The sequence below is a fragment of the Pseudovirgaria hyperparasitica genome (genome assembly GCF_010093815.1).
Source record: "Pseudovirgaria hyperparasitica strain CBS 121739 unplaced genomic scaffold EJ05scaffold_2, whole genome shotgun sequence".
Taxonomy (NCBI): Eukaryota; Fungi; Ascomycota; class Dothideomycetes; order Acrospermales; family Acrospermaceae; genus Pseudovirgaria; species Pseudovirgaria hyperparasitica.
Genome location: NW_022985550.1, coordinates 2,349,891 through 2,363,639, shown reverse-complemented (window position 1 = coordinate 2,363,639; position 13,749 = coordinate 2,349,891). Strand labels below are relative to the sequence as shown.

Genomic DNA, 13,749 nt, shown 5'->3' with positions numbered 1-13,749 from the left:
GAACGTGGGTGCGCGCAAGCCGTCGTACAAGGTCGCAAATTAGTGAAAGCGACAGTCATCTATCCAACGCCGGCGTTCCATGAGTCGACCAATGAAACATCTAATAGAAGAATTGGGAGACCTGTAGAAATCATTTGCCTCGAGAGAAGGCGGTCTTCAAAGCCTCGAAATGGGCCCGCAGCTCACCCGCGAGACGTCCATCGGTATCTGCTAGAATGGTACCTACTAGACTATAGTTGTTGTATAGAAACCGCTCCCTTTTCCTTTGTTCATTGATTGCTTTACTCAGTTTGGTGAGATAGGCCTCGAACTCACTCCGTAACCGTGTCAAACTATTTGTGACCGGTTCGTCATCTCCAGCTTCACTACTGAGAGCAGCTATACCTTGAAGAAAGCTTGCGAATTTTTGTGTCAAAGGATGAGGAGCTGTCGAGGGAGCGCTGGTCGGCGAGAGCAAACTGCTAGATGCCCCCGTCACGTTCATACGACGTAGGGATTCACATTGCAAATCCATGATCTGTTGGAACCGTGGCCAGAGGAGCATATTTGTCGCGTTGATGTATCCTTCAACGGCAGGAATTTTGCGCCGTTGTAACTCAAATGCGAAATGCTGATTTAGGCGTACGCATAACAGTATTCCAAACGCATCTGTTGTATTCTCGATAAGTTTCTTCGTCAGAGCTTGAGCTAACGCAAACGTGGGCTCAAACACAGATACGAATGTTCGTGAAAGAGTATGATGTGAATGCGAAGGGCTGAAATAAGACGTAAGAAACGTGTATTCGAAAGAGGCATTATCGATCAACGCGAGGTTGAATGTACGAAAAGGTACTTCGATGTGGTGACTTGATTTATCCTCTTCGGCAAGATAGGCTGTGAGGGCTCCATGAGAAGCATGCCTCAACACTTCCATGCGGCGGCCTAAAGCAAACGAATCGTGAGATGTCCCGGGTGTGCGTGAGCTACTTAACAAGCTAGTCCTCTTATTAGTTTCCTCTTGACCCAGAACTTCATGTTTGTCAATTGTATGCATCTTTAATTGTTCAAGTGCCTTCTCATAGCGTGTAAAGTTGGTCAGATAATACCAACGCATCGTATTCACGTACGCTTGACATATGTCAGACCCAAGTTGGGGTTGATGTTTGGCTAGGAAAGCGTATAGGTCCCTGTAACGTAGAAATGCTTGCTGTTGGATTATCTGGGCGTTTATGCTCGGGGATCGTATGGCCTTGACTTGCGCAACAATGTGGTCGCGTATGCGCTCGATAGCCTATAGTGGTCAGTAGGGCCCATATCCAATGTTGCAAGAGTGCCTTACCCTGTCGGTTAAGCTGGATATGAAGGGTCTGGCATCTTCAAGCGCTTTCATAGACTTGTCAGGCTTCCCCATCAACGCCTTATATCGCTTCTCTAGCTCCATTAGAGCTCGAGAATAGCTTTCATCGATCACGCCCTCTGAAATTTTGCGCACTACCGCAGGAGGGATTCCAAGCTCTTCAACTGACGGTCCGAGAAGCTTCTCGACCTTTCTTCGATTATCAAGTTGCATGTTCAGGCTCATGGATCGCGACTGCAGAGTTTCGATTTCTGCTGAAACAGCTCCCAGGTCTGTCTGGAAATTCGTCAAGTATATCTCCACCGATTTGAGAACATCGTCACAGGCCTATACTCCTGTCAGCAATGACCTAGCTTAGGTCGACAACGTGTAGTACCAATATCGAGCGGTGAAGATCTTCGAACTTGTCTCTTTCTTGGTCATCTAAGACACCATTAACACGTAGTTGGCCGAGAAAAACGATACCGTACATTCTTGGGCTGAGTGTGCACTATAAGTATGTACATGCAAAGGAACATGACGGCTAGTAAAATCTTGCTTTGCGAATGCTTCAAGACTGAGGCCTCCGAAATCTATGTTCTCTTCGAGGCCCACTGGCCTCTCGACCCCGACGTCATGGAAGCCATTTTTATCGATCAAAGCTTGTCTTCTCGATGGACTACCAACTATCTCTTGAAGTACCAAAAGAGGATCAGAGATGTCGGCAGAGGTAGGGCCGTTGAACTGCCGCCTCAATTGTGATCCATTGGCTTGCTTCACGGTTGAAGAGAGACTATGGGTAGATGTAGACGGCGACGCAGCTATGGATAGGGACGAAGATCGAGGGTTTATACCAGGTCTCAAGCTGCCACCAGCCTGGTGCGGCCTTCGAGGTGGCGCGGGAGAGTAGCTTCGGTCTTGCGGTGAAGATATTCCACTGGGCGTAGATTGCGTTGGGAAGCGCCCTAGCTGCATAGTCTTTAACCTCTTTATTGAGCACTGGACTGACACTGTCAGGGCTCGACACAATGCTGACACAAAAGAAGTATAGAATGATTAGCAGGAGTCGTTGGAGTGCGATTCGACGAGAGCTCAAACTGGAAGGACGTCGCGCTGTCAGCATTAAACGGCGTTATATTTCGCCGATGGGAAGGTTAGCGTGTTGCTTCAAGTGTTCTCACCCGTTGTGGGAAAGCCTGCCTTTGCCGCCACTGCTGGGCATTTTTTTGATCTCCACCCCGCTTGCAGCCCGCACAACGCTTCCTGACTTCAGACTGAGGCTTTGAATCTCTTTTCCCCTCATCTTTGTCCCCTAAACAACTCTTCCTCCTACCCATTACCTCGTCAATCCTATCTTACATCTCCCACCATGGCGGACGACGCTCAGGTCAGTTGCGAGTCTCCTTCACGACTTTTCCTTTTTCGCATGTGCCCCACCCTCCCGTCGCGAAAATGCGCGATAACATGAAGAGAGTTATCAAAAAGAGCATGCACAAGACTAATAAACGGTCTACAGCATGAACACACCTTCGAGTCCGCCGATGCCGGTGCCTCAGCTACCTACCCTCAGCAGTGCTCCGCTCTGAGGAAGAACGGCTTCGTTGTTATCAAGCAGCGCCCTTGCAAGATTGTCGAGATGTCCACTTCGAAGACCGGAAAGCACGGTCACGCCAAGGTCCATCTTGTCGCTATTGATATTTTCACTGGCAAGAAGCTCGAAGAACTTTGCCCGTCCACCCACAATATGGATGTTCCCAATGTCCGTCGCCAGGAATACCAACTTGTACGTTCTGAAATCGTTCTCAGTAGACAACTACTGACACTTAATAGCTTGATGTTACCGATGATGGCTTTCTTTCCCTCATGTCTGACGATGGCTCTACCAAGGACGATGTTAAGATCCCGGATGGTGAGGTCGGTGACAAAATCAACAAGATGTTCACCGAGGATGGCAAGGACACTAGTACGCTCCTCCCCTCTATGCACTATTCGAGTTATGCTAACTCGATAGATGTGATTGTTCTCACTGCGATGGGTGAAGAATCTGCCATCGATGCTAAGGAGGCCCCCAAGAGCGGTTAAAGCTTGCCAGTGTTGGATTTTGGGAGCATTCGTTAGAGGCACAAAGAGCTGAGAGCGGGGATATGTGAGCTGTGTAAAATCATATGATATGCACTTTAAAGTGGGTACCATTGATCAATGGGATATTGAGGGCATATTTGTCTCCTAGCATGTTAGGGCCTCTTCTCTCGCGGAGTTGATTGTCGCGATATGATCGCGCGCACGGAATTCTGCCATTGGCGAACATGTGTCCAAAATCTTTAGTGAAACCAAAGAATCTAAGATTAGATGTGCAAAGTCCTGTCTAAGAAAGTGCTTTCATTTTCGAAATATGAACGATTGTCGAAGGCCGTGAAAAAGCTTGGTAGCCCACCCAGCCTTTCCTTATACTTGCTTCGCACACGGCCTGCTTTTTGCCTACAGACAACAACAAACGTCAACAAGACATTATTTTGTCGAGTGCGCACCCATAGCCTATGGATGAGCTCGATTTTACGCAGGTCATTAAAGGCCAGAGATGTGGCATCGATAATTGTCCGTCGCGAACTTATTTTCTGGAAAATGGATTTTACCTATGCAAGAATGGGCATAGGCGTTCGGTGAGCCATCGCGCGTGACTCCGACACGTCCCAATGACTTAAATCTTCAAGGGAGACCCTATTGCAGGTGCAGACGATGAATCCCAATCTGCACCCGGACAGGTCACGAGGAAGAAGAGAGAAACGGTAGTTTTGCACGGGCAACGTAGGTTAAGTGATAGATAACCAAGCGTGCTGTTGCTAATAGCCTCCGAAGTGCTCGAGGGTCGCGAAGCCTTTGAACTTTACTTATTATGCTATCAGCTGATATTGAGGAAATGGGCCTGGGTATTAATGAAGGACAAGGGCTTCCCGGACAAGCTCGAAGTAAGTAGCATCCATTGCTGTGTACCGCTCTGGATGAATATGTCCGGTTAGATGAACATTGGATGGAGCGGTGGAGATGGACAGTCGCACTCCACGTGGAAGCTGCGGTAAAGCCTGGACGTCTCGACTTCGAGAGTCAACAGATTCGCAAAGACGAATTTAGCCCAACATCTAAGCGCTTGCATTTGTGCTAATCATCTTCTCAAAGGCTATCATCCGGGAGCTTTGGCAATTGCGCCTGACCAAACTCCACGATCGACTCCCAGACGATGCTACCGACACGGACGGAGAATCACAGTTTTACAGCTCACACTCAGAAGATGACAAGACACCACAGGAAGCCGGTCTTGACGACGCGCGACTCCGGCGGCACGGCAGAAACCCTACCACAACCCCAAGCCTTATGGACGCCATTGCCTTATGCTACATTGGTCTTGTATGCTTGAGAGTTCCTGTCACATTAGGAGATCTCACCGAATGGATCGAGCGTGGGGAGCTCAAATACTACCGCGCAATCTCGTTGATCCCGAAAAACATGAGAACCCGTCTACCGGCTACACACCGCCGCATGCTCGAGCCAGAGGATACACTCAAGCCTGCATACCTACAGAAAGCAGTTCTTGATCTCTCCATTCTGTACGAGAGGGTTCATGGAGTCACCTTTCCGCCCCTCAACACTCCTCCACTTCTCTTCAGACTGCTGCAAACTCTAGCTCTACCCATCGAGGTCTATGCTATGGTACCTCGCCTTGCACAGCTTGTCGGCTATACGTTTGACTACTCGAAGGCCGTGAGCACGCGCCGTTACCAGAGAACTGATATACCAGAATTGCAATTAGCATCCCTTATTGTGATCGCAGTAAAGCTCCTATGCCCATTCGATGAGATAACTCGCCATCCGACGCATTCCTCAGAACCTGCTGGTGCATTGATAGATTGGTCAGTCTGGATCAAGAGCATGAGACAGTACCAGCCGCCAGATGCAACTTCACGCCTTTCTGACGCGGAATCGTTACTATTGAAAGAATCAGACGTTTATGTAATGTCCGACCATGATCTGGATTATTACCTGGATTGGTATCAGCGTACGTGGGTCAACGAGACGCTAGACGTTAAGAACAAAGACGCAGACTTTCGCACAGAGTTATTCAGACCGTTCCCACTGGATCAAGAAGTCTCTGGGCTGTACTCTCCAGTTAGCAAGGCTAGTACCGATAGGGTACTGCAAGGTCTGACTAGACTGCGAGCAGTACAACAAGCGCTGCTAATTGTCGGAGCCGTGACAGATGAGCAAGCAGCTGACATGGACAATATTACATTACGGCCAGGTGTGCGATATCCTATAGATCGCAAGATCGAGGATATTGAAGGCCATAAGAAGCTGTTCTACTATGAGACGGCGCAGAAGATCGGTGTAGCCCTGAAAGACTTGGTAGAAGCGGTCTACAAAACTGAGAAGAAGCTGTCTCGATGGCAGAAAGAGACGGCACAGTCCAGGACTAAGGATAAAGCCCTGGAACCAGATGCATCAGTTTAACGATAGAGCCTTTAAAAGAGCTTTCTGACCTTGGTAGGGTCGTGCCTTATGCTGGCGTAAACAACACGGTATTGAATGGGATACTTTTCGTATCTTCCCATGGCTTGATAGCGAAATACCTTATTTGAGCGAGAACATTGCTGCAACAATGGTCTGAATTATCCCACTGTATAGTGTGTCACTCACCTTGCTTGCTCTTACACGCTTGAATGGAATTCAACCCTCGCTTAGCAAGCTTGGTCCGTGCGTGACCGCCGCACCGATATTCTTTCAATCTCAGTGCCGGTTCTACACCTCTTCTTTCGATACGGATCTTTGCACCACACAACAGCGCAAACAGTAAGTGCTCACAATCCATCTACATTTCAACAGATAGCTAACTCAATTTCCTCGTTGTAGTGCAGATGTGAGTCGACGATACCCGCGTTAAGCTTCTCACCGACCCCACTGACCGTTCCCCTCTCAGTTTCGTCAAGACCCTCACGGGTAAGACCATCACCCTCGAGGTCGAATCCAGCGACACCATCGACAATGTGAAGTCCAAGATTCAGGACAAGGAGGGCATTCCCCCAGACCAACAGCGCTTGATCTTCGCTGGAAAGCAACTTGAGGATGGACGGACTTTGAGCGACTACAACATTCAGAAGGTGCGCAAAGCAGGAGACTATCTTATATTGCAGCCATCATGAATTTGATGTTATATTGACAATACAATACGAACATTGCTGACTGGGAGTCTACAGGAATCGACTCTCCACTTGGTACTTCGACTTCGCGGTGGAATTATCGAGCCCTCCCTCAAGGCCCTCGCCTCGAAATACAACTGTGACAAGATGATCTGCCGCAAGTGTTACGTACGTCAATTTCGCTTCATCGTATCACTACTGGCTATTGTAAGGTATCGCTAACAGGCTAGACAGGCTCGTCTACCCCCACGTGCCACGAACTGTCGCAAGAAGAAATGTGGCCACACCAATCAACTTCGCCCAAAGAAGAAGCTGAAGTAGATATGTGAGCATGATTCGGGCAGAGGACCGGGCCATTGGACGGAAGGAAGGATCATTATCTGGAGTTCGTTCACGACGGGATTGTAGATTAAATTCCAATGGATGCCTTTGCATCCTTACGGTCCAAAGAACATTGTGAAATGTTTACGTTATGAGGTCGTCAATACCCGCATGTTTATGCATCAGCCGCATGGCAGCATCGCCAAGCTGTAGAGATGCTCATAAAGTACCTCATGACGCTGAGTAGACAGTGCGATTCGTGGACCACCAGCTTAAAGCTAATTCTACCCTCCAAGGGCAACTCAGTTGTGATTCTTATACAAGCATGTGTTCAATCTGTTCACTTCGCACTTGTGTTATACCAAGACAGTTCATGAATATTATGTAAGTCTGCGCAGGCAGCCCTGAAGCGTGGATATGTCACATGTGCATAGTGGGATGTTTCGTGTGATCCACGTGCTGCCGTCTGGTTGCGCGGAGTTTACCTTTATCTCTGCCTCTCGATGGAGTCATGACTATGGGACCAATTTTACTTTACAGTACGCAATTGTTGAGGCATTTCATAATGCGACTTTCAAGACGCGACCCTCTAGCAACGGGCTGGAAAGTTGTGACATTTATACCCTTAAGCTGGTCCCAGCCGTATATATGTATATGCAAGCCCAACGCGTAGGCAGAAGGAGCCTATGAAAACGCGTATGAAGGTGGATCGAATGCGTAAGCGGGGCAGTCTGCAGCTGGTGACACGCGATGGACCAAGCCTGCTTGGAAATAAAAGAATAGAGTGATTAGAAGGAGAAAAGAGCTAAAGTATCATTATGCAGGGCATCTAGCATAAATCATATTTGCGACACTGACATGGACTTATTGTGTGCTCGGAGTGGTTCATACAAGAGTGCCGGTGCAGACATTGGGAGGAAGAAGATTCGCGAGTGTGCATACTTTGTGCAAGATAATTCAAGCCAATACAAACAGAATTGAGACCATAACTCCAAGTGTGCAATTGAATTCTAGACGTCTCTGTAGTTGTACTTTGCATATTACCTAGGCATCCAGTAATAGTGAAAGTTATACAAGGCCAAAGCGCCACAATTGCGCCGGCCACCGCGAGCAGACCAACGCGTTGCAAGCTTGAAATTCACCCAGCCAGCCCTCCCACTTCTTCTCTACTTCTCCTCTAGAACCGATCTGTGACCTCGTTCTCATACATATTCTCTCTCAAATTAAACTTCATTTGACTATACGTCGATAAACGTTTCGATTCTATCAGAAAGTCTACTCAATTCCAAACCGTTCCAGTCGCGTTCCTCGCATTGCGTGTCGACGAACGCGCCTTTCGCAGAACCATACCACGTCGGAATCGCGTCTTTCGTGACTGGCCACCACAATGAGCTCAATCACTCCTTTAGACACCTCCCAGCAACCACGGGACCCGTCAGAATGCTCCTCTCTGGCGCGAAAACCTTCACTGTTACCTGCATTTGAGCTACTGTCATCGTCACCAGTCGCACGATCACTTACCACGAAACGCAAATATGAAGACGACTCGCCTTGCAAAAGACAACCAGAGGTCAAATACTACCCCACACCAGTACCTACCTCTTCAACAGGCATCTTGCCCTCCTCGCCGTCCGCCCGTTCGACGCGTCCGAGACTGCAACGTACCGCGTCCACTGTGTCCCAACGTGCAGCCTTGACTGCTATGCCCTCAGTGGATCTTCCAGCCGATGGAACAGTCGTTACCATGGGAAGGTCTAGCAACTCCTCAGACTACCAACTCTCCGTCAATCGCTTGATCTCACGTGTACACATCCTGGCATCGTATTGTGCCCCGACCATATCTCACAAAGATGGCGAGGTTAGGGTGGAATGCACCGGCGCGAATGGTGCAAAAGTACACTGTGGGGGCCGGGCTCATCATCTGAGTAAAGGCAGCACGTTTTCGTCAGATAAGAAGAGGGAAGAAATCATGATAGATGTGCAAGATGCCCGCGTTGTCCTCGTATGGCCGTACGTACCACGACGATCGTTGATAGACCAACAAGCAGAGTCAGCATGGAACGTGGATGATTCACCTTCGAGGCGGTTACCGTCTTCTCCACCGAACATATTTGCGTCAAGTCCGCCACCATTCAATATGTCCCCTGCCTCGACAAGCTGCAATCGCCAACTCGAATTGGCAGGAACCTTCACTGGTGATCATGAAATCAAAGTATATGAGGACGCGGATACGAGACAAGGGGAAGAGAACACACACGTGACCGATGAACCTGTTTCTGTAAACGATGCAGCGCCTAGTCGGAAATCACGATCCAATACTCATTCCATGGAGAATCTCCGAGGGTCAACTCAAAGTAGTGCTCTATCATTCCCACCCGATGATCTGTCAGATCCTGACGAAGAGAACGATCCCATCATCCACTCATTTGGCCCCTTTGGAGATGATATTCTGGGCCGCATGGCTTCTTTCTCAACTGAGAGCAATCCTATGGCATCACCCCAACGGCGCCGGCAGGTGCTAAAATCTTCCCCCAGATCTCCTGCTCGCAAAGCAAGTCATGCGGTCGTCTCGAAGATTAATGAGTCACCTATTAGAAATCATGTCATCAATCAGCTCGCATTCTCGCGTCTCCACTCCATTCCCTTGTCGACCATCATGGGCAATCTACCTGCAGAGCTCAAGGGCCAGGCGACTTCGTCCAACTTCAAAATAGATTCGCAAGATGACACCACTCGGTTAGATCTACTTAGCCGAGATGCCTTGAAGACTATCCTCGACAACATTCCATGTGTTGGTGAGATCGCTAGAGAAGGCAAAGACGCTGCGGGGAAACGACTTGAGAATGAGTTCTACTATGTCCCTGAGATGGATAATGACCAAGCTCGTCGGGACACTGTCACTGGAGGTCTTGGCAAGACTGGACTCCGCGCTGTACGAAAAAACCACAAGGTAGGTCTTTCCAGCAAGGTCGTGAGAGACGTTTCGCTAAACAACACAGCAATACTACTGGAAGAAGCCTCGTTGCTAGTCCACACAAACTGCTCTACACGGTCTTCAAGCTTCTATGGTCCAACACAGAACAGAAGGACCCTCAAAATCATCTTGATCATATACCTACCCCTCAATACAGATAACCTTCGCCGTATATACCTGTTTTTGTCTTCACTTCTGCGTTTTGCATAGCGCGCGGATTCCTGTTAAATTTCTGCTACCCATACCCTTCTGACATGTCATGTCTTCTCCTTCTGTTACGCAGTGCATCCTCAATTATTTATACGGCCATCACTTGAAAGGCGGTTTTGCCGTAGTGGTCATGATGCGGAAGACTTACGTCAGCTCATCGTGTGAGTGAAGACAACAACGGATGTCGGGCAACTCATGCTCAGAGGCATGCGATTCTTCCTGTCGATACTGGTATTGCTACCCAGATGTCTAGGAGGTAGTGTGTTCATCTTGAGACCCCATAATTTGCTCGTTCTTACACGAGGAGAACGAGCTTGTTTGCAGCTCTGCTCATTATCTACTATACATGTGCTAACTAAGTCCTGTACTCAATAGACCTACGTAGGACCAAAAAAGTTGTTGTATTGAACATGTTCTACTGGGTCATGGTTCTAGTCACCGTGCTTTAGATATTATAACAAGATACTGTTGCGATTTCGCAATTCCGTTACTTAATTTCGGGAGTCTCAAAAGGCCGTTTGATTGTACCTTCTCATTCGTGGACTACCGTAAAGCTAGGACTAGCGAACCAATGAAAATGCTCGTTAAGATTACTACTTCGGGCTCCAATAATGACATCCGCAGATTGGTGCGCTGTGTAAGTCGTTAAGGCAACACATACGTACATATCGATCGTGTAACTACCAGTCAAATATTTCTTCTACTATTCTGGGGTATATCCAAGCAATTTAGCATAGCCCTAAGTGCCATGTATTCACATGTAGTTATACGATATTAGTGATTACAATGATTACACGACCAACTGGGCTCTGGTACAGCCTCTCATTAGCATATTCATTGTTAAACCACACGAAAAGTGCCACTGTCCTTATCTTGTGACATTAATTGACTTTGCAAGCATTCCACCAAATGCCTCAAAGTGATGTAACAGCTTAGTCATCTTTCGTTAGCCGAGCCTGCCAAATACGTAGAGACCAGCCTGAGGGTCTGTGCGCAGGCGGTGTGAAAATTGATTGCACTCTTGGCACCTCGCGCTACTCCCAAGAAAAGTCGGCAGCACTAGCAACTGCTGCAATATCGCAGAGAACAACTCGACACACACAAGAATGGCGCGCGATAGTAAAGCACTCGCTGTAAAAAGTGATTCTCAAGCCAAGCCAGAGCCCACACAAGTGAATCTCTAATTCCCTCGATTCTTGTCTGCTGCTAACTTCTTTAGATCTTGAAGGCGACTAAAGCCCTCGTAAAACATATCAGGAAAGATCTCGCGACGAAAGAAGGAGACGAGCCGAAGACAAATCTACTTGCAGATGCGGACCAGGAGGACGATGACGATGAGGACGATGTTCCCGTGTGGCTATTGATCACAACCAAAAAGCACATTGTCGACAAACAACGATTAAAGCCAGGAAAAGTGTGAGTTCAGTGCTCGTCGGTTCCTGTGTCCTAAAAACCTGACACTGTGGTCTTAGGAAAGTCCCACACACTCTCCATGCATCGCCCAATACTCGCATTTGCCTCATCACGGCCGATCCCCAGCGGAGATACAAAGATATTGTCGCACATCCCTCCTTTCCGCCAACACTTGCGTCGCGCATCGGCCGCGTTATTGGCATGAGCAAATTGAAAGCGAAATACAAGTCCTACGAGAGTCGGCGACAGTTGTATGGGGAGTACGACATGTTCCTTGCCGATGACCGCATCATCACAGGTTTGCCTCAAGTACTCGGCAAGATATTCTACAAGGGCAGCGCCAAGAGGCCGATTCCTGTATCTCTGATCGGCGATGAGAAGAAGTCGAAAGATGCAGTAGCCAAGAGACCACAGCAGTCAGCCAAAGAAAAGGTTGGCGCACAAGTCGGCGAGGCCCAGGCTGTCGCAAGAGATATTGAGCGTGCCCTCAGCTCTGCGTTGGTGCATCTTTCGCCTGGTACATCGACATCAATCAAAATTGGGCTGGCGAGCTGGGACCCGAAGAAACTGCAGGAGAACGTCGAGGCGCTGGTGCCGGCCGTAGTCGAAAAGTTTGTACCACAGAAATGGGCCAATGTACGCTCTATACACATCAAAGGCCCTCACACCACAGCGCTCCCAATCTGGCTTGCAGAAGAGCTGTGGGTTGATGAGAATGTGGATGTCACCGAGACCAAGTTTGAGCCGCCAACGAAGCTTCAGCGAAGAGCTGAGCGGAGAGAGCGAAGAAAGTTGATTGAAGCCGCCGAGGCTACCTACGAAGCACCAAGCGCGATTGAAGAGTTTGATGAGGTCAATGAAGATGGTGTTATCGAGAACCCCAGCAAGAAGAGGAAGCGCATCGATAAAGACGTTGCAGATATGCTTGCAGTAAGGAAGGCGACTGCAAAGAAGATGAAACAGAAGGTCATGGACGAAGCAGGTGGAGTGTCTTTATGATTGCATGTTTGGAGTTCGGGATATGGTGTCTGGAGCATACCACTAGACGCCTTTCTCATTTGTATGGTATAGTAGAAAAGTATTGCACGCAACGGGCAGGCTGCGCGTAGCAGACGAGGTGAAAATTTATGAAGCTCTATTTGAGTTCCTGATATTTTAGGTATTCTTGGACCTTTCCGAGTGCACTCTTAGACGTTGGTCCGAAGAACTCTTTAAATGCCTGTCTGAGGTCCTCGTCGTTCAGGTGCATGTGCTCACCCTCGACATTCTTGAAGTGCAGCGCACCCTTCTTATCCAGTTTCTTCAACCCTATCCAGTCCTCTTTATATATCCTTCTGTCCTGAAGAGGAGTTACCGTCCCGTTCGTCAGATTCGTCACCTGCGCAAAGTGTCCGCTCTCTTTCGGAATCGCCACTGTGTCATTTGCAAAAACATACATGGCAAAGTTGCTTAATGATGCCAGATTTTTCGCGTACGTTTTGTTCTTTATGTCTCTTTCATTATTGATGTCCGCGAGAAAGTTAGAAAACCCTAGGTACTCTTCTGTCGGTTCCCCTGTTGTCTCGTTCACGCTACGATAATACTGAGCCGGCACAAGTCGATTTTGTACAAATGACGACCATGTGTTACCACGTAACAGTGCCATCGCACCCTTACATAGCCAGTCTGTCAAGCCGCAATGCTGAAACTCGGCGATTCCATTGTGCTGGCTTCCAAACGTAACCAAATTCTTGACGGGTGGGGCATTACACCGTTCGATATATCCTCTAAGAAATTGACCGCCTTGTGAGAAGCCTAGAGCATTGATCGCGGGTGCAGAGCCGATGATCGGCTCCTGTCGTAGCGCCTCGCATACTTGTTCGATCTGGGTTGTGAGGTTGCCGAAGAATGTAGCGCTGCGGTCAGCGGACGGGTCGTCGTCGCCGCCCAGTCGGATTATGTATACGTAGGTACCTGGGTTGACTTCTTCGGCGAGAGCTGCGACATCTTGGATGCCTTCGTTGGCAAAATTGTCACCAAGGCCATGCCAGATGACGAGTGGGAGGGGATTGGCGTCAGTGGAGGAGAACAGCGATGGAAAAGCAAGCGCGGAGGGGACGAGCAGAGCTGTAAATATGGACCGCATTTTACTGTTAATGTGAGCATGCGACGACAGGTCGGTATGGTGGCTGGTATACTCTCAAGGTGAAGCTTGAAGCTGAAGCTTGGGGTGATGACGATGCCTGCACGGCGGCAACGCTAACTTGCTTCTGGAATAGCGCAGAGCGTGGGAACTACCACCGCCTACTTGATTAACATGACCGTTGCACAATTAATTAAGTATTCCC

The 13,749-nt window shown here is 48.6% G+C and overlaps 6 protein-coding genes across 6 annotated transcripts; 4 read left to right on the top strand and 2 right to left on the bottom strand.

Moving 5' to 3' along the window:
- Positions 1 to 130: 130 nt before the first annotated feature.
- EJ05DRAFT_433957 (Vps52-domain-containing protein) lies at positions 131 to 2,290 on the bottom strand (the record flags this gene model as incomplete). Its single annotated transcript, XM_033741627.1, has 4 exons — positions 131 to 1,270; positions 1,319 to 1,663; positions 1,713 to 1,759; positions 1,807 to 2,290. The coding sequence occupies 4 exons, from the start codon at positions 2,288 to 2,290 to the stop codon at positions 131 to 133; spliced, it is 2,016 nt and encodes a 671-aa protein (XP_033604821.1).
- Positions 2,291 to 2,612: 322 nt separating this feature from the next.
- On the top strand, positions 2,613 to 3,516 carry EJ05DRAFT_473282 (eukaryotic translation initiation factor-like protein 5A). Its single transcript, XM_033743370.1, has 4 exons — positions 2,613 to 2,702; positions 2,832 to 3,098; positions 3,146 to 3,278; positions 3,327 to 3,516. The coding sequence occupies exons 1-4, from the start codon at positions 2,685 to 2,687 to the stop codon at positions 3,395 to 3,397; spliced, it is 489 nt and encodes a 162-aa protein (XP_033604820.1). The 5' UTR covers positions 2,613 to 2,684; the 3' UTR covers positions 3,398 to 3,516.
- Positions 3,517 to 3,797: 281 nt separating this feature from the next.
- On the top strand, positions 3,798 to 5,952 carry EJ05DRAFT_473280 (uncharacterized protein). Its single transcript, XM_033743369.1, has 3 exons — positions 3,798 to 4,281; positions 4,490 to 5,464; positions 5,599 to 5,952. Exons 1-3 carry the CDS (start codon positions 4,249 to 4,251, stop codon positions 5,647 to 5,649), a joined length of 1,059 nt encoding a protein of 352 aa, XP_033604819.1. The 5' UTR covers positions 3,798 to 4,248; the 3' UTR covers positions 5,650 to 5,952.
- Positions 5,953 to 7,955: 2,003 nt separating this feature from the next.
- Positions 7,956 to 10,029, top strand: EJ05DRAFT_207434 (uncharacterized protein). Its single transcript, XM_033739794.1, has 2 exons — positions 7,956 to 9,775; positions 9,825 to 10,029. The coding sequence occupies exons 1-2, from the start codon at positions 8,213 to 8,215 to the stop codon at positions 9,852 to 9,854; spliced, it is 1,593 nt and encodes a 530-aa protein (XP_033604818.1). The 5' UTR covers positions 7,956 to 8,212; the 3' UTR covers positions 9,855 to 10,029.
- A 993-nt stretch (positions 10,030 to 11,022) lies between these two features.
- On the top strand, positions 11,023 to 12,635 carry EJ05DRAFT_535585 (ribosomal protein L1). The gene is made up of 3 exons (XM_033749261.1): positions 11,023 to 11,181; positions 11,229 to 11,425; positions 11,482 to 12,635. Exons 1-3 carry the CDS (start codon positions 11,116 to 11,118, stop codon positions 12,419 to 12,421), a joined length of 1,203 nt encoding a protein of 400 aa, XP_033604817.1. The 5' UTR covers positions 11,023 to 11,115; the 3' UTR covers positions 12,422 to 12,635.
- On the bottom strand, positions 12,490 to 13,656 carry EJ05DRAFT_207409 (palmitoyl-protein thioesterase precursor). Its single transcript, XM_033739793.1, has one exon. It carries the CDS (start codon positions 13,545 to 13,547, stop codon positions 12,558 to 12,560), a length of 990 nt encoding a protein of 329 aa, XP_033604816.1. The 5' UTR covers positions 13,548 to 13,656; the 3' UTR covers positions 12,490 to 12,557.
- Positions 13,657 to 13,749: the final 93 nt, after the last annotated feature.

What these genes read in the sequence shown, in the direction of transcription:
- EJ05DRAFT_473282 (XM_033743370.1), top strand. An exon ending in GTCGCCAGGAATACCAACTT is followed by an intron (nt 3,099 to 3,145) that starts GTACGTTCTGAA and finishes GACACTTAATAG; the next exon opens with CTTGATGTTACCGATGATGG. An exon ending in CGAGGATGGCAAGGACACTA is followed by an intron (nt 3,279 to 3,326) that starts GTACGCTCCTCC and finishes CTAACTCGATAG; the next exon opens with ATGTGATTGTTCTCACTGCG.
- EJ05DRAFT_473280 (XM_033743369.1), top strand. Translation starts at nt 4,249, where the DNA reads ATGAAGGACAAGGGCTTCCCGGACAAGCTCGAA. An exon ending in GCTTCCCGGACAAGCTCGAA is followed by an intron (nt 4,282 to 4,489) that starts GTAAGTAGCATC and finishes ATCTTCTCAAAG; the next exon opens with GCTATCATCCGGGAGCTTTG. An exon ending in TGGATCAAGAAGTCTCTGGG is followed by an intron (nt 5,465 to 5,598) that starts CTGTACTCTCCA and finishes GGACAATATTAC; the next exon opens with ATTACGGCCAGGTGTGCGAT.
- EJ05DRAFT_207434 (XM_033739794.1), top strand. Translation starts at nt 8,213, where the DNA reads ATGAGCTCAATCACTCCTTTAGACACCTCCCAGCAACCACGGGACCCG. An exon ending in CTGTACGAAAAAACCACAAG is followed by an intron (nt 9,776 to 9,824) that starts GTAGGTCTTTCC and finishes TAAACAACACAG; the next exon opens with CAATACTACTGGAAGAAGCC.
- EJ05DRAFT_535585 (XM_033749261.1), top strand. Translation starts at nt 11,116, where the DNA reads ATGGCGCGCGATAGTAAAGCACTCGCTGTAAAAAGTGATTCTCAAGCC. An exon ending in CCAAGCCAGAGCCCACACAA is followed by an intron (nt 11,182 to 11,228) that starts GTGAATCTCTAA and finishes TAACTTCTTTAG; the next exon opens with ATCTTGAAGGCGACTAAAGC. An exon ending in CGATTAAAGCCAGGAAAAGT is followed by an intron (nt 11,426 to 11,481) that starts GTGAGTTCAGTG and finishes CTGTGGTCTTAG; the next exon opens with GAAAGTCCCACACACTCTCC.
- EJ05DRAFT_207409 (XM_033739793.1), bottom strand. Translation starts at nt 13,547, where the DNA reads ATGCGGTCCATATTTACAGCTCTGCTCGTCCCCTCCGCGCTTGCTTTT.